The sequence below is a fragment of the Dermochelys coriacea genome, chromosome 17, assembly GCF_009764565.3.
Source record: "Dermochelys coriacea isolate rDerCor1 chromosome 17, rDerCor1.pri.v4, whole genome shotgun sequence".
Classification (NCBI taxonomy): Eukaryota; Metazoa; Chordata; order Testudines; family Dermochelyidae; genus Dermochelys; species Dermochelys coriacea.
Genome location: NC_050084.1, coordinates 23,103,214 through 23,127,369, shown reverse-complemented (window position 1 = coordinate 23,127,369; position 24,156 = coordinate 23,103,214). Strand labels below are relative to the sequence as shown.

The window sequence follows — 24,156 nt, the reverse complement described above, 5'->3', positions numbered from 1 at the left end:
GTGGGGGAAGTTTAGGTTGGATATTAGGAAAAACTTTTTCACTAGGAGGGGGTGAAACACTGGAATGCATTTCCTAGGGAGGTGGTGGAATCTCCTTCCTTAGAAGTTTTTAACGTCAGGCTTGACAAAGCCCTGGCTGGGATGATTTAGTTGGGGATTGGTCCTGCTTTGAGCAGGGGGTTGGACTAGATGACCTCCTGAGGTCCCTTCCAACTCTGATATTCTGTGATTATATGATTCTATGAATTGGCTTCCCTAGGGGAAGTGGAACCATGGGGGATCTGGAGGCAGCTGGTGGTGCAAGAATTCCTCCTGCATGCCCGAGCAATATTTTTATATTCTTCCCTGGTCATTTGTCCAATTTTCCACTTCTTGTAAGCTTCTTTTTTGTGTTTAAGGTCAGCAAGGATTTCACTGTTAAGCCAAGCTGGTCGCCTGCCATATTTGCTATTCTTTCTACACATCGGGATGGTTTGTCCCCATAACCTCAATAAGGGTTCTTTAAAATATAGCCAACTCTCTGTCCTATCTCGGGGCCTCTCCTTTTGTCCCTCCACCCCCACGAACATGATACGTTCTGTGGGTGACCTAGAATCCTTTTTTCGACATCTCCGACTCAAGGAATTTTCCAACACACTCTAACCAAACATATTAACCCTCAGGGACCTTCTATCAACTCTACAAAAAGAAGGATTCTGGGTGGACTCCTCCTGAAGGTCGAAATAACAGACTGGACTTGTACATAGAGTGCTTCTGCCGACGTGCACGGGCTGAAATTGTGGAAAAGCAGCATCACTTGCCCCATAACCTCAGCCGTGCAGAACACAATGCCATCCACAGCCTCAGAAACAACTCTGACATCGTAATCAAAAAGGCTGACAAAGGAGGTGCTGTCGTCGTCATGAATAGGTCAGAATATGAACAAGAGGCTACTAGGTAGCTCTCCACCACCACTTTCTACAAGCCTTTACCTCTGATCCCACTGAGGGTTACCAAAAGAAATTACAGCATTTGCTCAGAAACTCCCTGAAAAAGCACAAGAACAAATCCACACAGACACACCCGTGGAACCCCGAGCTGGGGTATTCTATCTGCTACCCAAGATTCATAAACCTGGAAATCCTGGACACCCCATCATCTCAGGCATTGGCACCCTGACAGCAGGATTGTCTGGCTATGTAGACTCCCTCCTCAGGCCCTACACTAACAGCTCTTCCAGCTGTCTTCGAGACACCACTGACTTCCTGAGGAAACTACAATCCGTCGGTGATCTTCCTAAAACATCATCCTAGCCACTGTGGATGTAGAAGCCTCTACACCAACATTCCACACAAAGATGGCTACAAGCCGTCAGGAACGTATCCCTGATAATGTCACGGCTAACCTGGTGGCTGAACTTTGTGACTTTATCCTCACCCATAACTATTTCACACTTGGGGACAATGTATACCTTCAAATCAGCGGCACTGAGATGGTACCCGCATGGCCCCACAGTATGCCAACATTTTATGGCTGACTTAGAACAACTCTTCCTCAACACTCGTCCCCTAATGCCCCTACTCTACTTGCACTACATTGATGACATCATCATCATCTGGACCCATGGAAAAGAAGCCCTTGAGGAATTCCACCAGGATTTCAACAATTTCCATCCCACCATCAACTTCAGCTTGGACCAGTCCACACAAGAGATCCACTTCCTGGACACTACGGTGCTAATAAGCGATGGTCACATAACACCACCCTATATCGGAAACCTACTGACCGCTATTCCTACCTACATGCCTCTAGCTTCATCCAGATCATACCACAACGATCCACTGTCTACAGCCAAGCTCTACGATACAACCGCATTTGCTCCAACCCCTCAGACAGAGACAAACACCTACAAAATCTCTATCATGCATTCCTACAACTACAATACCCACCTGCTGAAGTGAAGAAACAGATTGACAGAGCCAGAAGAATACCCAGAAGTCACCAAATTACAGGACAGGCCCAACAAAGAAAATAACAGAACGCCACTAGCCATCACCTTCAGCCCCCAACTAAACCTCTCCAACGCATCATCAAGGATCTACAACCTATCCTGAAGGACGACCCATCCACTCTCACAGATCTTGGGAGACAGGCCAGTCCTTGCTTACAGACAGCCCCCAACCTGAAGCAAATACTCACCAGCAACCCCCACACCACACAACAGAACCCTAACCCAGGAACCTATCCTTGCAACAAAGCCCATTGCCAAACTCTGTCACATATCTATTCAGGGGACACCATCATAGGGCCTAATCACATCAGCCACACTATTAGAGGCTCGTTCACCTGCGCATCTACCAATGTGATAGATGCCATCATGTGCCAGCAATGCCCCTCTGCCATGTACATTGGTCAAACTGGACAGTCTCTACGTAAAAGAATGAATGGACACAAATCAGACGTCAAGAATTATAACATTCAAAAACCATCGGAGAACACTTCAATCTCTCCGGTCACACGATTACAGACCTGAGAGTCGCTATCCTTCAGCAAAAAAACTTCAAAAAAAGACTCCAACGAGAGACTGCTGAATTGGAATTATTTTGCAAACTAGATACAAGTAACTTAGGCTTGAATAGAGAATAGGAGTGGATGGGTCATTACACAAAGTAAAACTAATTTCCCCATGTTATTTCTCCCCCCAACCCACCCCCCACTGTTCCTCAGACGTTCTTGTTAACTGCCGGAAATGGCCCACCTTGATTATCACCACAAAAGGTTTTCCGCCTTCCCCCCCTCCTTCTGCTGGTAATAGCTCATCTTACGTGATCACTCTCCTTACAGTGTGTATGATAAAACCCATGTTTTCATGTTCTGTGTGTGTATATAAATCTCCCACTGTATTTTTCACTGACTGCATCCGATGAAGTGAGCTGTAGCTCACGAAAGCTTATGTTCCAATAAATTTGTAGTCTCTAAAGTGCCACAAGTACTCTCTTTTCTTTTTGCGAATACAGACTACACGGCTGCTACTCTGAAACTGTTTCCCCTCATGTTATTCTCCAGGGAATCCTTCCCATCCGTTCCCTGACGCAGTCAAGTCTGCTTTTCCGAAGTCCTTGGGTCCATATCTGCTGTACTCCTTTCTTCCCTGTGTCAGGATCCGAACTCGGACCATCTCATGATCACTTCCTCCCAGGTTCCCCTCCACTTTTTGCTTCCTTACTAATTCTTCCTGGTTTGTGAGCAGCGGTCAAGAAGAGCTCTGCCCTAGTTGGTTCCTCCAGCACTTGTACCAGAAATTGTCCCCTACACTTTCCAAGATCTTCCGGGATTGTCTGTGCACCTCCTGTATTGCTCTCCCAGCAGATATCAGGGTGATTGAAGTTTCCCATGAGACCTGGCCTGCGATCTAGTAACTTCTGTGAGTTGCCGGAAGAAAACCTCGTCCACCTCATCCCCCTGGTCCGGTGGTCTATAGCAGACTCCCACCACGACATCACCCTTGTTGCTCACATTTCTAAACTTAATCTAGAGACTCTCAGGTTTTTCTGGAGTTTCATACTTGAGCTCTGAGCCATCATACTGCTCCCTTACATACAGTGCAACTCCCCCGCCTTTTCTGCCCTGCCTGTCCTTCCTGAGCAGTTTATTTCCATCCATCACAGTACTCCAGTCATGTGAGTTTATCCCACCAAGTCTCTGTTATTCCAATCATATCGTATTCCTTGACTGTGCCAGGTACGTCCAGTTCTCCCTGCTTGTTTCCCAGGCTCCTTGCACGTGTGTATAGGCACTTGAGATAACTCGCTCGTCCTTCTTTCTCCTGCTCGTGCTTCCTCCCGGTATCCCACTTCCTCACTTACTCAGGGCTTTGGTCTCCTTCCCCTGGTGAACCTAGTTTTAAAGCCGGTACAGGAATCTCTTCTCCCACAGGAATCTTTCCCTGCAGCCTTCCCGCATGGTCTGTGCCACATTGAGACCAGCCAGGTCCCTCAGCTTCTCTAAGGAGGGATCTTCCTGCAGTTCAGTCTGGAATTCAGCGGCTGGAGCGGGGTGTGAAACCAGTTCTCTCTCACTGCCTGTGGTTCACAGCCCTCCAGACAGGAAGCACTGGGATTCACACTCTCCTGGTGAAGCGCCCCGCCTCTGGCCTTGGCCACCCTCTGACCAGGTGTCTCTTCACTAGCAGCAATCTTTTAGCTGCTTCCCCATTTCCTGAGCCTCTTGCACCTCTGGACAAGGCAGCCGTGTTGGCAGTTTGTCCTGCTCTGGCTGTGTCTGCTCACACTCCGCTGTGGTCTCTGAGTCCCCCAGACTCAGCTTTGCCCCTGGCTGTCCCAGTGAGGAGGGCAGGCAGCAAGCCCGCTGCTTTGCTCCCAGCATCAGAGCCAGCATGAGCCCCCTCCCCTATTTGCAGGGGGGCAGGGAACATCTCTCTATCCCACTCAGCGCCAGGGCTCTGGTTACAGACAGGCAGGTATCCTGAGCTGAGCAGCTCCTCCCTCCCTGCCAGCAGGTCATTGCATTTACAATTGCATTGCATTTACTGACCTACCTCTGTCTCAGGCTGATTGGTTCCCTGGATTCAAATTCATAAATCCTCGGCCGTTACAGGAGCAGGGCCTGGATCCTGTCCCAAAAGGACACAGTCAACCCCGCATCAGCACTTCACAGCCGATATCCTGGAGAAATCCCAACGACCAGCCATCCTGACCCCTACTGGGTCGCACAGGGATCTGGGCATAGGCAGGTGAGGGGCTTCACCCTTGGGACCCTCACCCAAGTCACAGCCCCTCAGCTCTGCGAGGCTCCACCACCCAGGGCCTGACAACAGTTCTCTCTGTCCCAGGATCTTGCCACCCCAGGAATGTCTCCCCCATTGACCATCACCTTCTGCTTCCACTGGAGGTCCGAGGGGCCCTGAGCCCAGGAGACTCCACACAGAGATTTTGCTGGGGTTAGTAGTGAGATCCAGTCTGCCACACCACCCATCTGGCTAAACAGCTCTGGCCTTGGGACCCAGGAAGGGGGCTAGACCACCGGATCCTTTCTGCAGGCCAGCTTGGTTCCAATAGCCAGCCTTCCCAAAGGCCATGAGACAGGCATCTATATCTCCCCCCTCCTTAACTTGGGGCAGCAATTACTGTCGAGGTTCTCTGGGGATTGGCACCCCAGGGTCCATCCACACTCATTCCTGGATGGGTCCTTCTGCCTTTCAGCTCAGCCATCACCCATCTCCTGCTGCCTCTGTCTCTCCTGCTATTCTGCCTCATGACTTCCCTGTCTCTCATGGTCCTCTGACTCCTTCAATCGGAGCTCCAATTCATCCGTCTCAAAATCCAGCCATGGGGAACCTGGTGGAGACCTCCGGCTGGTCAGGGATATGGATCTCGGAAATGCCCGGCTGCTCCCAGCCTCTCTCACTGCCCCACCTGGTCAGGAACCAGCTCCTTAGAGCAATCATTGTCCTCCAACTGAGCTGTGCTTTGGTGAACTTTCCATGAGCAGCCCTATCCCTCTGCACAGCTCTACAATGTCCTTCTTAAGGACGTATACCATCTCCATGCTGTTCCAAGTTGTCAGGGACTCACAGGCCTGTGCTCTCCCAGCTCCCAATGGTCCCTGGGAGGAACCTCTTCAGTGTGACAGCCCTTCTCAGGGTCCACTCTCGGGGTTAAGCAGTAGACTCCTCCACCTCCTGAAACCGCAACCTCTTCAGCACGCCTGTCTCTCGCTAATCCCCCTTCATTCTACTGCTCCCCAGTCCTTACTGCAGGATGCCTTTGTCCACAGGGTGCAGTTTATCCCACCACTACCACCAGTTGTCTTGGAGTTATCGGGTGATGCTCTGGAACTACTCCATATGAGCCAGTCCAGGACTCTGGGGGAGACTCCTCTCTCTGAGAAGATTGTCACCAGGGCAAGAAGCTCACACGGCTTTGACCTTCCTGGGTTTGACCTCGGAACATTCAGCATCTCCTTTCACACCCGTGCGCTTCCCACAGAGAGTCCACAACAGGCAGGGCTCCTGGGAAGTCAGAGAGGCCTGCACCCCAACTCTGCAGTCAGCAGTGACTCTCAGCAAGTATAAAATGGAAAGGTTTATTAGTCGACAGGACAACAGTGTAGAACAGAACTTGTTACACAGAAATCTGTGACTTTCAGCCAAGTCTATCTTGGGGGGACCCTGGGCCCAGATGCCTGGACTCCCCGCACTTCCATCCCCCACAGCAGACTGCCCAGCTTCCAGTGACCAATCTCAAGACACCCTGTTGTCTCCCTCCTGGCCTTTGTCTCACTTTGCAGGCTGGTCGCATCCTCTCCTGGGTCTCAGATTACAAAGGGCACCATCATAGCATATGTGCAGCAGCTGGAGCAGCCTCACCTGCCACCGGAGTGGTCTCAGCAAAAGTCACACACCCTTATTCCCACCAGCTAGGCATTGGTGTAATACACAGGGAAACTTAGGCACATACAGCATTCATGCAAAACAGGAAGACTCACACAGGCTCCCATACAACATAACAAGATGAATAAAACCCCACTTTATCACAGTGTGTGACAGAGACACACGTGTAGTCCCTTTAAGTATGCTGCCCTTTTAAGTAGATTGGCACTCAGTAGTCTGAAGCCTGTTCCCTGCTTGTTCAGATACACCAACAGCTGCCAACAGCTCCCTCCATCCTGAGCCCTGTCGTGTTCCCCCCCCGCACAGACACCACTTTGTGGAGATGGGGTACAGGGGCTGGGTGAGGGGGATATCCTGACATCAGTGTGCCCCTTCCTCCCTGGATCTGAACTGCAAGCAGAAGGCTCCCGGGAGCAGCTGGCCGGGGATCCAGGGTAGAGGGCAGGAGCAATGCAGCAGTTGGGGAAGGGGCACCTGAAGTGCGTTGCATTTGATAGTCTGCTGGGCAGCTGCCTACCCACACAGCTTAGAGGGAACTTAGGAGGTGCCCCATCTCTGCTGGTATGGGAGGGTTGGAGAGACACACAGTGTCATCACCAATCCAGAAACAAGCCCCCTGACACCTCACTTCCCTGGCAGCCCAGTCCGGTACCTTCCCACCACAAGGGAACCTTTCCCTCTCCAACACCTCACTCCCTCATGTGTCATCTTATCCATAGAGGTTTAGGCTAGTAGGTACCATTAGATCATCTACATTGACATCCTGTATAGCACACTTTCATGCTTTTACCTCAAAATTGAGCCCAATAGCTTTGTTTGACTAAAGTGTCTTCCAGAAAGGTGGCCAGTCGAGATTTGAAGACACCCAGCGATGAAGAATCCACCACTTCCCTTGGCAATTTGTTCCATGGTTATCATGCTCACTGTTAAAATTTGGGCCTAATTTCTAATTTGAATTTGTCTTGTTTCAGCCATTGGTTCTTGTTCTGCCTTTCTCCACTGGATTAAGAGCCCTTTCGTGCCAGGGATTTTCTCCCTGTGAAGGAACTGTAATCAAGTCACCTTTCAGTCTTTTTGTTCTACAAATTAAGTTCTTTACGTTTCTCACTGTAAGGCATTTTCTCCAGCTCTCACATCATATTTGTAGTTCTTTACTGTACCCCTCTCCAATTTTTTGACAACCTTTTAAAAAGTGGACAACCAGAACTAGGCACAATATTCCAGCATCAGTCTCCTCTGATGCTGTATACAAAGATAAAATCACCTCTCTGCTCCTATTCTCTATTCCCCTCTTTATGTATCCAAGGATCACATTAGCCCTTTCTGCCACAGAATTGCATGGGTGTTCATGTTGAGTTCTCCACTATAACCCGTAAAACCTTTTGGAGTCACTGCTTTCCAGGATACACTCACAAGACTGGCCATACTCGGTCAGACTAATGGTCCATCTAGCCTAGTATCCTGTCTCTGGTAGTGGCCAGTGCCACATGCTTCAGACGGAATGAACAGAACAGGGCAATTTTGAGTGATAATCCCTCTCTCGTCCACTCCTAGCTTCTGGCATTTAGAGGTTTAGGGATCCCAGACCATTGTGTAGGTCTGGACGCACTCCTTGTTCCTAGATGCATGGCCTTGCATTTTTTCTGTATTAAAAAGCACATTGTTTGAATGGGCCCAGATTACCAAGTATTCCCAGGTCTGCTATATGACTGCCCTGTCTTCATTGTTATTTGTCACTTTACACTCTTTGTGTCATTCGCAAATTTTATCACAGTGATTTTACATTTACTTCTAATCATTGATGACACAAATTCTCCACCCTGTCAGGGGGTTAGACTAGATCACTCTTAGAGTTCCCTCTAAGGCCTTGTCTACACAGTTTTGTTGCAAAAGTCAGGTTTTGTTGACAAACTGTGCAGATGTACACACTGCAAAGTTCCTCCTGCTGATTTAACTCACCTGCTACACCACCATAATAAAACCATCACAATGCATGTCTAGAGCTTTTGCAAAGAAGTTAGTGATGCAGTGTCCAGTGTAGACTCTGCGTTTGTTTATGTTGCCCTAAGTGGGCCTCCAAGAGGTATCCCCACAATGCCCATCATGACTGCTCTGGTCAGGCAGTTTCTACTCTGCAGCCTTGCAGCCTGGTACAGAGGCATGCACCTCTCTCCCTTTAAAGCCCTTGAAATTCCACTTCCTGTTTGCTAGGCATGGACAACTCACATTGCATCTTCCAGCTGACCATGCCAGCTTTCCGCAGCAAATGGGCTCCCATGCTGGATCTGTTGCATTTGTGGGGAGAGGAGGCTGTGGAGTGGTAGCTCCAATCCAGCTGTAGGAACTTTGACACCTATACCAGATTGCTCCTGGCATGGATGAGAAGGGGCAAGAAAGGGACATGCAGCAATGCCATGCTAAGATAGAAGGAGCTGAGACAGGCATACCAGAAGGCAAGGGAGGCCATCCGTTACTCTGATGTGGTGTCGAAAACATGCCGCTTCTACAAGGAGCTGCACGCCATCCTCCGTGGCGACCCCACCTCTACTGTCAAGAGCCCTGTGGATATTTTGGGGGAACTGGAGGCAGCAGCCAGTGGAGTCAACTCTGAGGATGAAGTGGTGGAGAAGGAGGTTGATTTGTAGGAGGATGTGGGACAGGAGACAGGTTCATCTGGTGGTGTGGCAAGCCAGGACCTCTTTTTGACTCTGAAGAGGTCTAGCCAGTCCCAGCAATCCAGGTCTGGTATGTCTGAAGCAGGAGAGGGGAGCTCCGGTAAGTACTCATTTTTCTTTTATAATGCCTGGTTACATGAGATAGAGGTGTCCTTTATTTGTTACATGGTGCACATGGGAGAAGGGGATCAAAATTATAACATTAGGTACTATTGCATCTGCTTCATATTCCCCCATGCAGCTATGCAGTGGAGGCCCTGTGGAAAAGTTTGTTATGCACACCAAGATCTTGCAGGAATCCTCCATAGAGATCTCCAGGAAACTTTCCTGCAGATACTCTGCAATCTTCTGCCAAAGGTGCCTTGGCAGAGCTGCTTTGTTTCTTCCCCATTGTAGGAAATTTTGCCATGCCAATCAGCAATTATGGTCTGCAGGAACCAATCAGCACACAGGCGAGCAGCATAGGGACCTGGTCTGAAGCCACACACATGCAGGAGATGTATCCTTTCATCTTCGGTTACCCTCTGTAGTGTGCTTTCAGCTTTGATTGCCCCCACCTGTGGAAAATGGTACCAGTGTTCAGAATAGTGTCCCCAGGCATTTGTACTGATTCTCTTCTGAAACCGCTCAGACCCTGTTTCATCTTGCACCAACCCGCTCCCCAGCCACATTCTACAGTCATTCTGCACCCGATGAGCCTGTTGTTCAAGCACTCCTTGCTGCTGTCCAGGTTTCCAGGGTATGGCTTCATGGGGGAGGAGGGGCAAAGGGGAAGGTAAGGGGTAGGCTGGGTCTCCCAGGATCACTATGGACATTTCCAATGCCCTATTGGAAGATTTTGGTCCGGAAAGAAAGTCCCTGCATAGCTTTCTATACAGGCCAGTGTTCCTGAAGATGTATGCATCTTCCATGACCACCCTGCGTTGACGTCGTGAAATGACCCTGGTGAGCCATCAACTACCATAGAGAAGTAAACCTTTCTCTTGATGTACTCTGTGCAAGATGGTCTGGGGCCAAAATTGGAATATATGTGCCAGCTATCACCCAACTGCAGTCAGGGAATTGCATAGCCACAAAGCCAGCCACTATTTTCCACACATTGCCGGAGTCACAGTACTTTGTAGCAGAAGGCAATTAATGACCCTGCATACTTGCATCACTGCAATCCCCTCAGTGGACTTCCCAACTCCAAACTGATTTGAACTGACTGGTATCAGTCTGGAGTTGCCAGCTTCTACACAGAGATTGCCATTCACTTTCCCACTGTTAAGGCCTCTCATTTTGTGCTGCAGGTCAGGGGCAAGCTCCATACACAGTTCAAGGAAGGTGGCTTTGGGAGACAGGCCAGTCCTTGCTTACAGACAGCTCCCTAACCTAAAGCAATACTGACCAGCAACCACACACCACACACCACAGAACACACTAACCCAGAACCAATCCCTGCAACAAACCCTTGCCAACTCTGTCCACATATCTATTCAAGGGACACCATCATAAGACCTACCCACATCAGCCACACCACCAGGGGCTCATTCACTTCCGATCTACCAATGTGATATTACCATCATGTGCCAGCATGCCCCTCTGCCCTGTACATTGGCCAAACCAGATAGTCTCTGTGCAAAAGAATAAATGGACACAAATCAGACGTCAAGAACTGTAACATTCAAAACCCAGTAGGAGAGCACTTCAATCTCCCTGGGCACTCAATAAAGACATGCAGGGCTGGTCACAAAGCCTGGTTGCATGTTACAACAGCTGGGTGTGTCCTACCTGTGTGTATGCTGATGGAAAGAGCAAGCTTGGAGAGCTTAGCAGCTTGTCACAGCAGCAAGGTAAGAAGGAGCCCAGGCTGGTGGGTCAGAGGGCTCAGTGGTACCCCAGTTCCAGGTGGCACCCTGAGGGGAACCCATCACACCATTGTTATGACAGGGGTGAGGAAGGAGGAGGGGCAGGAATGGAGTGGGAGCTGGAAGGAGGGCTGGGAGTGGGAGGAGAAGATGGCTGCACTCACAGGTTTGTAGTATGAGCTCAGGAAGACATTTGCTCCACACACAGGAAAGGAAGATGCAGGGAATGTTGTCACCTCTGCCCATTCCTGCTCCTGTGACACCTCCCTGATGGGGGGACTCATCTGTGAATGTTACTGTTGCCACCCCCATCTTAGCTGTGCTGGGGCAGCTGGCTGGGGCCGTCCCCACACACATACAGAGACCACAGCCTGGGTCAGAGGAGGCTGAGGTCTCCATCTCACCAGAAGGCAGAGAGCAGCGATCCAGTATGTTAAGAGACCCCAGCTCACTCAAGAATATGTAGGGGCTTCCCTCACCAGCCACCAGATAGCTCCTGTAGGGTGGCCTCTGTCATTGCCACTCCAAGCAGGGCAGTAATGCAACACAGGGACTGCAGGGCCATGGGGACACTGACGAGGTGTGTAAGGGCCCCACACTGCTTTAACGCAGCTCTGGCAGCACTAAGCTAAGAGCCATTGTCGAACTGCCACCTGCTGCCCTGGCTAATGCGTTGTATGCTGTGAGCAGCTGAACGCAAGTGAGAAAGACTGAGACAGAGAAGCTGCAGTGCCTGATCATTAATGATTCCTCTTTTCTTTCTGTGTGGGAGTTCATCTTGTTCTGTCTCAAATACAACAGAATCAGAGTCCAGCAACAGCTGTCCAAAAGCCACCAGCGAAACCTGACCTCCTCCCATTCCCAACAAGGCCATTTGGTACCTTCCAGAAGTCCGTCAAGCAAGGAATTGTCATGGATTCATCCTTTCTCAGGCCAGAAGACACCATTCAGGCCCTCTCACTGGGCCAGAGACATCGCCATCACTTACCATTTCAAAGGCTTTATACAGGTGAAGGGAAGGGCAATAAGGGGAATTGTTACAATGAGACTTTCACTTTAATCTGCACATTTCAAAGTCTTTAATTGTCTTTTCTTTTTATGATTGGCTCGGTCACTGGGAGCCACTGTCACCTCAAACCACAACCCTAGACCACGATTACCTGCTTACTCTTGTGGCAGTAAAGCAAGGGTTTAACACTTGAATGCTTTGGGGTGGAGATATCCAACCCTGTATCAATACAGCCCTTGCAGTCCGCGGCAGCTCTCCAGTCCCAGCTAACTGGACAGATCTCCTGGGGAAGACTGGCTGTAGGCACAGCTCCCACTGGTGCAGTTTGTCAGACTAAGGAGTGGGTGGTGGATACAAAAGTGCTGCAAGGTCCTAAGACAGAAGCCAGGCTACTAGTTGCACTAACTGGCTTCACCACCACCTGCTAAACAGCTCCTAAACCTCTTGATTTACAATCACCTCCTACTTCAGGAACTGAACTAGTAAATTCTGCAAAAAGAAAAGGAGTACTTGTGGCACCTTAGAGACTAACAAATTTATTTGAGCATAAGCGTTCGTGAGCTACAGCTCACTTCATCGGATGCATTTCCGATGCAACAACATGCATCGGAAATTTCCACCAAATGCATCCGATGAGTGAGTTGTAGCTCACGAAAGCTTATGCTCAAATAAATTTGTTAGTCTCTAAGGTGCCACAAGTACTCCTTTTCTTTTTGCGAATACAGACTAACACGGCTGCTACTTTGAAACCTAGTAAATTCTGGTCACCAAGAACTGTCCAGTTAATGCCTGGGCAGCATTTTAACAGCACAGGTAACAGCTTCATGGTGTTTCTTCTACAAATGCCCCATTGTGCATTTTCAAACAGGAGAACATTATTTTAACACCGCCTTCAGGATTGCTCTGGGGCCTACTGGGCTGTACAGCACCCCTATGGGCCACTCTGCTGCCCAGAATAAGCTGGACTGAGGAGCACCCCCGCTTCTCCCACTCCTTCCCCCAGAGATCCCTACTATGAGGGCTGTGCAGGAGGGCAGTATAGGCTTTTGACCCTTCCTTCCCTGGGGACATTGCAGGCACTCCATGGTCCTCACACATCACGAGAACAGTGGAGGCCAAAATCCAGCCTGGTTCTTTCAACTGAACACAAGTCCATTTTGTCTCCAAAAGCTTCATCCTGACCCACTGATGTCAGCATGAGTTTTTGCCATTTACTTCAGTGGGGGCAGGATTGGGCAGTAAGTTTGAACTTTTGCTATTTGGTGTTACCCCTTTACACACACACAGTTGGCAGTTCCTGTTGTACAGGGATAGGGAAATGCATTTTTTTTTACCCTCCTATATGTCAGAAGTGGCTACAGGATATTTCTACAGCTTGCTAGAAATATTCACCTACAGGCAGAGACTGGGTCTCAAAAGTGTCACCCCCCTAAAGGGAACGTTTAGGGAAGTTCTGAACATTATAATGCAAACATTCTGCCTCCTTAAGTAAATGATCATGAGTGGCACAGTTCATGTGGTGAACAATTTACAAAAATAAAGCTGGTTTCATAGAATCATGGACTTTAAGATCAGAAGGGACCATTATGATGTCTAGTCTGACCTCCTTGCACAACGCAGGCCACAGTATCTTACCCACTCTTTCCTGTAACAAACCCCTGTTTACTCCAAAATACTGAGAAGGACCAATTCTCAAAGCTCTTCAAGTTAACCTGAGTACTGAAGTGATCTGTGGAACGACAATGGTCCTCAGAAATGGGTGGATTTACGCTCTGTGAAGCACAAGAGAACTTGCAAGTGAGGCTGGATTTTTTTCTAAAGCTAAACCTATAGTATGAGTATCAGTGGCTGGGAAAGACACAGTTCCAGTTTTGGCAATCCTCCAGAAACTCTCCCTCCCCACAGTGCAAGCATTCTTAATAGTTGCCTGCCCCCTTAGAGGAAGTTGGTTAGCAGTTATAACTGAATATACAGACTGTGGTTTCTCAAGCAGGTTGTTTAAGGTCTTTTGAAAAAAACGGAACAGAGTTGCAATTGTTTTTAACCTTTCCCTAGCAAGGACACTTACTGGAGCTGTCCATTCTGCTTTGTTACACTGGAACATCAGGCAATAGGTCTACAAGGCAAAAAAAAACCCCAACAACCCCAAAACCCCACCCTTGCAGTGAGTCTCAAAGCCCAAGTCTACAGATTCATGGAACTCACATTATAGTGGACACATTCCCACTCAGGCCAGAGCTTAGGCTCTGAAACCCGGAGAGGGGTGGTGGGGTGCTCAGAGCCCATGCTCCAACTTGAGTCGGAACAGCCACATTGCTATTTTTAGTGCTGTCGTGTGAACCTAACCCTAACCCTAGCCTAAGTCTGTAGACCCAAGCTCTGAGACTTGCTGCCATAGAGGGTTTTTTGCAGTGTAGACATACCCAAGGCGTCTCAAAAGACCCCTTTAACATAGTGATATGCATGGTACGAAGAGCTCTAGACTCTTTTCTTTTTTTTTCACTTACGTGCTGTTAATAATTCTGTGCCTTGCACAACTAGCGCTGAGCAAAGAATTGATGTTTCAGTTCAGTGGTCGAACAGAAAATCCCCCAAAAATTCACTGAAATGGAATTGTTTTCTGTTTTTCTTGAGAAAATGACAACATTTAATTCAGGTTGAACAATGACATTTCAAAACAAAATGCCTCAAATTGCGATGACATTTCTGACATGTTGTTTTAAGGATTTTTTTCCAGCTAAACCTCTTTGATGAATTTGCGGAAACCTTTCGGTTTGAAATGTTGTTTAGCCAGAATGACCTTTTTTTCATTTTTTTCATTTTGTCAAGAAAAACTAAAAAAACCCAAACCCGTTTAGGTTCAAAACGCCCTGAGTTTTGGGGGGATTTTCTGTCCAATCACTGTACTGAAACATTAATGATTTGTTCAACTCTAGTTGTGCAAAGCGTAGAATTATTAACAGCACGCAAGTGAAGAAGAGTCTAGAGCTCCTCGTACCATGCACATGTCACTATGCTAAAGGGATCTTTGGGCTGGGGTAGTGGGTGGCAGTCACTGTTGCAATCATTGGGCCTATACATTTACCTAACAGTGAGGTCAAGTGCAACAAGTGAGTGAAAGTTCATGAAATGTCACAATAACCTATAACATCAAATGCTGATATAAAAAGGTGCAAAAAGGAGGCAGATTGACTGAATTAGTACAAACAAAAAGGCTTCCTGATATAATTCAAGGTCTGTTTTAAGATTATGCCTGGTAAACGAGAACAGCATAAGGGTTGGAATAAGGGATTTGAAATCAGTGACCCAAAATTGATGTGCTGGAAATTATATCTAAATTGGTGACTAAAAGAACAGTCTGTTCCACCTATCACTCCCTTTTGGGGTTCTTAAAAAGAACAGCCTTTGGGGCGAAAAGTAGCAGAAAAGAAGCAGTCTGCTAACAACCGCTGCAGTGAGCTTTACTGTCCTGTTTGCCACCCCACCATCTCCTGGGGAGATGACATCGCTGGGCTTTTGTGGTCTTCGTCCTGAGAGATGTCATGACCAGACTGAGCCAGAGATAGGGATCCAACTGACATCATCACCTCCACTGGATCTGGCTAAATCCCAGCCACCACATGGGATGTGAGAGAGACTTTGTTACCTTCCCTCCCCACCTGCCTCATGTCCTTTTCCTTCCCTAACTTATTTCTTCTCTTTCATACCCCTCTTTTTTTTCCCTTCTGCCTAATAAGAATCTGGCTTAGCCAGCCAGAACTGTAACAGCACTGCAACAGTGCTGTCAGACTTTGGCCATAAAGAAGCAGCTAAAAAGCAATGTCCTAAAGAGCCCGATGGTCATATGAGTTTGCCAGGTCTTGGAGTGGCTGACAAGACCTTATGCTGTGCCTCTATTTCTCCAGCAGTGAGGGTGCAAGTGAGTCAGTGCTAGAGACAGAAGATGCATTTTCTTTTTGCTGTTCTTTTCTCGCCCCTCTTGTGCATGTTTCTTGTTTTGTCTTCTAGGAAATGGGATCGGACTCCTCTTGACCCACTGTTTACAAACAGGGAAGAATTGGTAGGGGAAGTAGAAGTGGGTGGCGATCTAGGCAGCAGTTACCATGAGATGGTTGAGTTCAGGATCCTGAAAAAAGGAAGAAAGGAGAATAGCAAAATATGGACCCTGGATTTTAGAAAAGCAGACTTGGACTCCCTTAGGGAACTGATGGGCAGGATCCCCTGTGAAGCTAATATGAGGGAGAAAGGAGTCCAGGAGAGCTGGCTGTATTTTAAAGATGCCTTGTTGAGGGTGCAGAAACAAACCATCCCGATGTGCAGAAAGAATAGCAAATATGGCAGGCGACCAGCTTGGCTTAAAAGTGAAATCTTCGGTGAGCTTAAACTCAAAAACAAAGCTTACAAGAAGTGGAAATTTGGACAGATGCCTAGGGAGGAGTATAAGAATATTGCTAGAGCATGCAGGAGTGTAATCAGAAAGGCCAAGGCACAATTGGAGTTGTGGCTAGAAAGGGATGTGAAGGGTAACAAAAAGGGTTTCTACAGGTATGTTAGCAACAAGAAGAAGGTCAGGGAAAGTGTGGGATCCTTACTGAATGGGGGAGGCAACCTAGTGACAGATGATGTGGAAAAAGCTGAAGTACTCAATGCTTTTTTTGCCTCGATCTTCACAGACAAGGACAGTTCCTAGACTGCTGCATTGGGCAACACAGTATGGGGAGTAGGTGAGCAGCCCTCAGTGGTGAAAGAACAGATTAAGGACTATTTAGAAAAGCTGGACATGCATGAGTCCATGGGTCCAGATCCAAGGGCCATTGGCCATTATCTTTGAAAATTCTTTGCTATCGGGGGAGTTCCGGATGATTGGAAAAAGGCAAATGTCCCCATATTTTAAAAAAGGAAAAAAGAGAACCTGGGGAACTAAAGACAAAATCATGTCCCTGACAGAATCATGGAACAGGTCCTCAAGGAATCCATTTTGAAGCACTTGGAGGAGAGGAAGGTGATCAGGAACAGTCAACATGGATTCACCAAGGGCAAGTCATGCTGACCAACCTGATTGGCTTCAATGATGAGCTAACTGGCTCTGTGGATATGGGGAAAGCAGTGGAGGTGATATATCATGACTTTAGCGAAGCTTTTGATAGAGTCTCCCACAGTATTCTTGCCAGGAAGTTAAAAAAGTATGGATTGGGTGAATGGACTATAAGGTGGATAGAAAGCTGGCTAGATTGTCGGGCTCAATGGGTAGTGATCAGCAGCTCGATGTCTAGCTGGCAGCCAGTAACTAGCGTAGTGCCCCAGAGATCGGTCCTGGGGCCAGTTTTGTTCAACATCTTTATCAATGACCTGGATGATGGGATTAATTGCACCCTCAGCAAGTTCGCAGATTACACTAAGCTTTGGGGAGAGGTAGATATGCTGGAGGGTAGGGATAGGGTCCAGAGTGACCTAAACAAATGGGAGGATTGGGCCAAAAGAAATCTGATGAGGTTCAACAAGGACAAGTGGAAAGTTCTGCACTTAGGAAGGAAGAATCCCATCCACCGCTACAGGCTGGGGATCGACTGGCTAAGCAGCCATTCTGCAGAAAAGACCTGGGGATTACAGTGGATGAGAAGCTGGATATGAGTCAGCAGTGTGTCCTTGTTGCCAAGAAGGCCAACGGCATATTGGGCTGTATTAGTAGGAGCATTGCCAGCAGATCAAGGGAAGTTATTATTCCCCTCTATTCTGCACTGGTGAGGCCACATCTGGAGTATTGCGTCCAGTTTTGGTCCCCCCACTATAGAAGGGATGTGGGCAAATTGGAGAGAGTCCAACAGAGGGCAACAAAAATGATTAGGGGGCTGGAGCACATGATTTATGAGGAGAGGCTGAGAGAACTGGGGTTATTTAGTCTGCAGAAGAGTAGAGTGAGGGGGGATTTGATAGCAGCCTTCAACTACCTGAAGGGGGGTTCCAAAGAGATTGGAGCTCGGCTGTTCTCAGTGGTGGCAGATGACAGAACAAGGAGCGATGGTCTCAAGTTGCAGTTGAGGAGGTCTAGGTTGGATATTAGGAAACACTATTTCATTAGGAGGGTGGTGAAGCACTGGAATGGGTTACCTAGGGAGGTGCTGCAATCTTCATCCTTAGAGGTTTTTAAGGCCAGGCTTGACAAAGCCCTGGCTGCGATGATTTAGTTGGGGTTGATCCTGCTTTGAGCAGGGGGTTGGACTAGGTGACCTCCTGAGGTCTCTTCAAACCTTAATATTCTATGATTCTATGATTTAACAACAGCAGCAGCAACAACAGCTCCATCTATTTCAACTGACTCTTCTCTATCCCCCAAAGAACAGTTACTGCCATTTTTATTACCATCTAAGAGTTGGGGGGGGGCTTCTAAAAACTCCCGCCAGATAAAGGAAAAGGAAAAGGGACGGTGTGAAAATGAAAATCTTGCTTAATATTTTACATTGCATATTCTTTAACTGTTTTTTCTTCTTTTCTGTCTCTTTAATTAAATGTGTGTTTGCAATGGGATGCAGCAGGCCGAGTTCTCTGTATAGCAAACACCAAATTATGTTTAATGTTTGACAGTTAATACTTTTGACATTTTTGGCATATATATTCCATCTAAATTAATACACCACTCCCATTTGTTTTACCCATGCCCCGTCCAGAGACTCCACACTGCCAGATGCTGGGAATGACTGACAGGGGATGGATCACTTGATAATTGCCCTCTTCTGGTCCTTCCCTCTGAAATGTCTGGCACCAGCCACTGTCTGAAGACAGGATACTGGGGTAGATGGACCACAGGTCTGACCCATGTGACACTGGCAGGCCAAATCCCAGCCCTTGCCCAGGCTGCAGGCAGTAGCTAAGAATTGACAACCTCATAGCTGGAGTCCAGACCAGGTCATCTGGATGTTAGTTTTGCTCAAAATAGGTATTAATCTTATAAGAATGTATTTAGTGTTTAGACTTTATGGAACGCTTGCATGTGTTGCTGACTGCATTAATCTCACTTGTAATGTCTAGATCCCATGTTATTAGGTAATATTTAAGTGTTTGCTTTCTAACTGTAAACCCCCACAGTCAGGAGAGAAACATGACCAAGTGTGAAATACTAGTTTGCCACAGGAGGCGTTATACCCTGCCCAGCAAAAGAAGGCCCCTAGACACCAAACTAACCATGGTGGAACATCAGAGGACATTGCTCCCCCTCCACCCATGAAGATGAGACATGCACATGAACTCATCCCACCGTCTTGAACTCTGGAGGAAGGGATAAAAATCCCTGACAAGAAGAGAAACTGCATCTTTTTGGCTGTTAGAACTCTGAAGGGCCAGAGACTCTAAATTGAAGCCAGACATCTCCAGTCTACTGGGTCTGCCCTGAAAGAGACTTGGAATACACTACAACTCTCTCACTCTTAGGGTTTAGATGGTATCTTATTGGTGTGTATACATTTGCTCTCTTGAACCAGTAAATAACTCTCATATTCCTTTTTCCTCGGTAATAAACCTTTAGATAGTTTATTACAAGACTGGCTCCAGGCATTATCTTTGGTGTAGGATCTAGAGTGATCTGGGGTAGATGATTGATCTTATGGGACTGGAAGCAACCTGAATGTGGTGTAATTTTTGGTGTAAGTTATAATTTTTCACTAAATCCAGTTTGTTTGGGTGGCAAGATAGACTAGGGAGTCTAAAGGGACATTGTGTGACTCCATCATAAAACTGTTCTAGTGATCCAGGAGTTCACATTTATTACTGGTTTGGTGAAATCTAATTATAGAACATGCCACCAGCTTGAGAGTCTGCCCTGCCCTGAGTTAGCATTCAGAGTTGTGAGCCACGCCAGACAGTTTGATACCCAGTATGGCTGTTCTTATGTTCTTGTGTTTGGGTTACTGACCTGAGGCCCCCAAGGCAGTGCATGTGCTGGGCTAATAGGCCACTGAGGGTATGTCTATACAACAAAGAAAAACCCATGGCTGGCCCGTGTCAGCCAACTTGGGCTCGGGGCTAATTCCTTGCTGTGTAAAACACACAAACTCACTGCCCACTGGACCATGTCTAGCAGCCTCGGCTGAGAGGCCAAACGACCTGTGGGACTTCCTAGAAGAATTAAGGGGAAGCAGGCTGACATGTCAGTATGTGTGGGAACCATATTGTGCTGCTGCCCTGTAAGTAAAGAGTAGACTTGATTCATCAGGACTGTTTCACCAGCACTAACCCATGTCGTTTTAAACTGAAGTTTATTGTTTTATGCAAATTATTTGGAAATATACAAATTAGATTGAAAAAATTGCATCAAATGTCTGGCATGGTACTGCACAAAACTTGGTGGCTCTGCGTCTGCCCGGAGCTTGTGTTGACTGTAAGCTCCTTGAGGCAGGGAGCATGTCTAAAGTGTCCCTTGCATACGATGGGTGCTGAAGAAGCAATAATAAATAATTATGCTTAGGAGAAATCTGTCAGAGCTGAGCGTTATCTGTCTATGGACTAGCACACACTGGCCAGTCACTGGCCAGAACTGTCACATTCACGCTTGCAGTGGTGGCACAAGAGGGAATCCACCTGGCTACTCCAGCAGCATTAGATTGTCTTTCGAATCTCAAGATGCAGTTACAACTCCAGGCCATTGCTTTTCAAATGCCATATGAAAGCAGTAGTTCTTCATTGCATAACACATATATCAGCATAGACCTGCCAGAACACTTTTCAGTGGCATCTTCTAAAGACTGATCATCTTACAAAGGGCAAGTAGTATGAGACCGCAGAGCAAATGCACAGATAAAAGTTTGAACCATCTGCCAGCTTTGGAGGTTTGCATAAGAACGGTCATGGTTGTGTAAGTCAGCTGTGGTAACATATACAGGGAAATTGAGGCTCTATCTTGCCATGAGTTGATTTTACTGTGGATTTTGCTAAAGCACCTGGTCTAACACCTCCTGTGAGAAGATGAAGAATGTTTTAGGCTGGTGCAGGAATAATACATTATATTAGTAGGAAGACAAGAACCAAAAGCATGGAGCTGAGGAAGGACAGGGCTAGGTCCAGCATAGGAGGAAAGGCACTTAGAGCTAGTGGCACAGACTCCCCAGGGTCCGGGGCAAGGCAGCTTCAGCATAGAGTCAGGAACAGCAGTGAGGGATTAACAGAACTAATGGGGAAGCAAATGCCAGACAGCCCCTGGGGTCGTCCCAGCCCCTCAACTCTGCCACTAAAACCTCCCTAACATTCAGTCCAGGCTCTCCCTGAGAAAACTGACAGAATCACTGCTTTAGCGCTAGGCTCCCTCCAGCCAGGCATAGGGGTGAGGGGTGGAGCTGCACCTTCAGACTCACTGGTATGCTCTGGTTGTTTTGCCTTCTCTGGTTGCACACAGCAGCCAGGGTGCACCAGTGACGCGGCACCTAAGCCTTGGTGTTTTCAGGATCACGAGTTGGGAGGTGGCAAGAAGTGGGCAGAACTTTTTCTTGGCCCTGCCCAATTCATGCCAACTGGGCGTTTCCCACAGCCTGGCCGGTCCCGCCCAGCAGGATAAAGATAAAAGTGCAGGGGTCCAGGCTGCAATGGGAAGAGGAACAGAAGATGGCAGGTGAGATGCTGCAGGTTTAATGCTTGTATGTGTTTGAGCAGAACTGCTGCTAAAGTAGCATGGTTGTTAGGAGGGTGTGCAGGGAGCTGCTTGTGGAAAGCTCGGTTAAGTCCCTGCTACTGGTGTTTCACACCATGTGGCAGCCTCTGCTGCATGTGACCTGTGCTAGTGCTGGGTACTGTCTCTGCTGCGTGTCCAGCAGGCTCTGTCTGGAGTAATGCTTGCCTGCCTGGGCTGCAGAGTGTTCAGCTGAGCCAGGCACTGTACCAGGGATCTGCTGTTTCACTGTGGGAGTCGGGGTAAAGGAAAGCAGCCAGAGATCTGAGTTTGGTTTTGTTTTCCTTTCATCCACTGTTGTGCTTGTGAGGCTGCCAAGGCCTGTCCCCCCCGACCCAGGGCCTGTCCTCTAGGTGTGTTGGAATAGTCTCACCAGTCTGGAGTAGCCGCTGTGGGAGAATTAAACACCGTGATGAGGGCTGGGTGGAAAAGGAGCATTTTCAATATTTTGAAATTTTTTCCTGGCCTGATCTGTGACAAAAATCAAAAGCTTGAAAATTTTCCAAAACCAAAAAATAAGAAAAAAAATTGGGTTTGGGTCAACAGAAACATTTTATTTTTATAATTCTTGAAACATTTTGTCTTGATTTGGACTCTTTCCTTTTTAAAAAAAACCTCTTTTAGTGTAAGTTTATTTAAATTTTAAAATGAAACATCATTTGACTCAAAAATCTGAAACTTTCCATTCTGACAATTTCAAGACTTTTTTTAATTTCTTTTTTAAAATTTATTTTATTTTATTTTTTAAGCCAGGTGTTTTGTCAGACTTGAAACTGTTTTGCAAAGTTTCAGTTTCAACAAATCAACATTTCTGAGTGAAAAAAAAATGTTTAATTAAAAAATTCCTGACCCACTCCAGTTATCACCAATGCTGCTGACCCAGAAGATTCAGGATTCATGTGTCAGGCTTCAGAAATCATGAGATTTGTTTAAAATAATAATATGCCTTTGGTTTCTGATTCTGGAGCTTTATTCTTGTCATGTTTTCAAGCTTTTCTCTACAACAATTAGTGTAGAAATTTACACTTTTTCTACCTCATATGACAGCTGAGATTCTCAGATAATCACATGACTCGGGAGCTGGGGGCTAGGAAAAGCAACAAATATCATGAAAGTTGGCAACCCCGTGCCACACACAGTGTTCAACTATAGCTGTGTACATTGTTTGTGTCTGGAACCATCACTGACCTGACTGGGCCACCACAGAGAGCCCTGTACACTGGCTCTGCAGGCCTACCGGAAATGCAAAGCCAGGGTATAGCTTGGTGCAAGGAGGGCAGCATGGCCCTACACCTCTCTTGGCTCAGCCCCAGGCCTAGGGGCCTGGGGGGGGGGGGTGAGCTGAAGGAAGATGGAGGTGTGGCCAGAGCACACTGCTCCAGATAGTCTCTGCTGCTGGATGGCTCCATAGGGAGCAGTTGCAGCACAGCATAAATTAGAGCAATCACTGGGGATCTCTCTGGCCCCCAGCCATCTGCGAGGCAAGTGGTGCTCTGTGACCTTTGATCCCCAGAATCAGGGTTATCTGGCACTAGCTAGCAGCCCCTCTGAGGTGGGGTGAACACCACTGCATGCTCCTGACTAGAACTGGCTCCTGTAACTTTGAGCTGGGGTAAGAACACTAGTCCCCAGTGAGTGGTACCCAAAACAGCAGCTCTGGGAACTCCTGTGGGTTCTGTGAATTCCAGCTTCTATGTTATGCTGCTCTAGCAAAACTTGTGAATTAGTCCCACTGTTAAAATCCTGCTGGCCCTGCGCCCCCCTGCAAAGATTCCTCCATGCCCCCTAGGGGGCTCACCCCACAGTTCGGGGACCTTTGGGCTAGTGCAATCCTTTGCTGTATAAACAGGGAATCTTGGATAGGAATAGTGAAGCTATTCTACTTCTGTATTTGGCACTGGTGTGACTGAACTCCTGTGTTCAGAATGGTGTCCACAATTCAAGAAGGATGTTCATAAATTGGAGAAAGTTCAAAGAGCCACAAGAATAATTAAAAAGAAAAGGAGTACTTGTGGCACCTTAGAGACTAACAAATTTATTAGACCATAAGCTTTCGTGAGCTACAGCTCACTTCATCGGATGCATTTGGTGGAAAAAACAGAGGAGAGATTTATATACACACACACAGAGAACATGAAACAATGGGTTTATCATACACACTGTAAGGAGAGTGATCACTTAAGATAAGCCATCACCAACAGCAGGGGGGGGAAAGGAGGAAAACCTTTCATGGTGACAAGCAGGTAGGCTAATTCCAGCAGTTAACAAGAATATCAGAGGAACAGTGGGGGGTGGGGTGGGGGGGGAGAAATACCATGGGGAAATAGTTTTACTTTGTGTAATGACTCATCCATTCCCAGTCTCTATTCAAGCCTAAGTTAATTGTATCCAGTTTGCAAATTAATTCCAATTCAGCAGTCTCTCGTTGGAGTCTGTTTTTGAAGCTTTTTTGTTGAAGTATTGCCGCTTTTAGGTCTGTAATCGAGTGACCAGAGAGATTGAAGTGTTCTCCAACTGGTTTTTGAATGTTATAATTCTTGACGTCTGATTTGTGTCCATTCATTCTTTTACGTAGAGAC

The 24,156-nt window shown here is 47.4% G+C and overlaps 1 protein-coding gene and 1 long non-coding RNA gene across 2 annotated transcripts in view; one reads left to right on the top strand and one right to left on the bottom strand.

Annotated features, from left to right (window-relative positions):
• Positions 1 to 520: 520 nt before the first annotated feature.
• Positions 521 to 18,735, bottom strand: LOC122456984. Its single transcript, XR_006276217.1, has 4 exons — positions 18,725 to 18,735; positions 14,396 to 14,401; positions 3,787 to 3,789; positions 521 to 636 (listed from the first exon to the last, which is right to left on the bottom strand). It is a non-coding gene; the product is annotated as an uncharacterized LOC122456984 (long non-coding RNA).
• A 2,729-nt stretch (positions 18,736 to 21,464) lies between these two features.
• The window catches only part of LOC119844854 (myeloperoxidase-like), a 65,885-nt gene continuing 63,193 nt past the window's right edge, over positions 21,465 to 24,156 (top strand). Inside the window, 1 exon segment of the mRNA XM_038376254.2 lies at positions 21,465 to 21,520. Coding sequence (XP_038232182.1) covers positions 21,514 to 21,520 — 7 coding nt within the window. The 5' untranslated portion in view covers positions 21,465 to 21,513.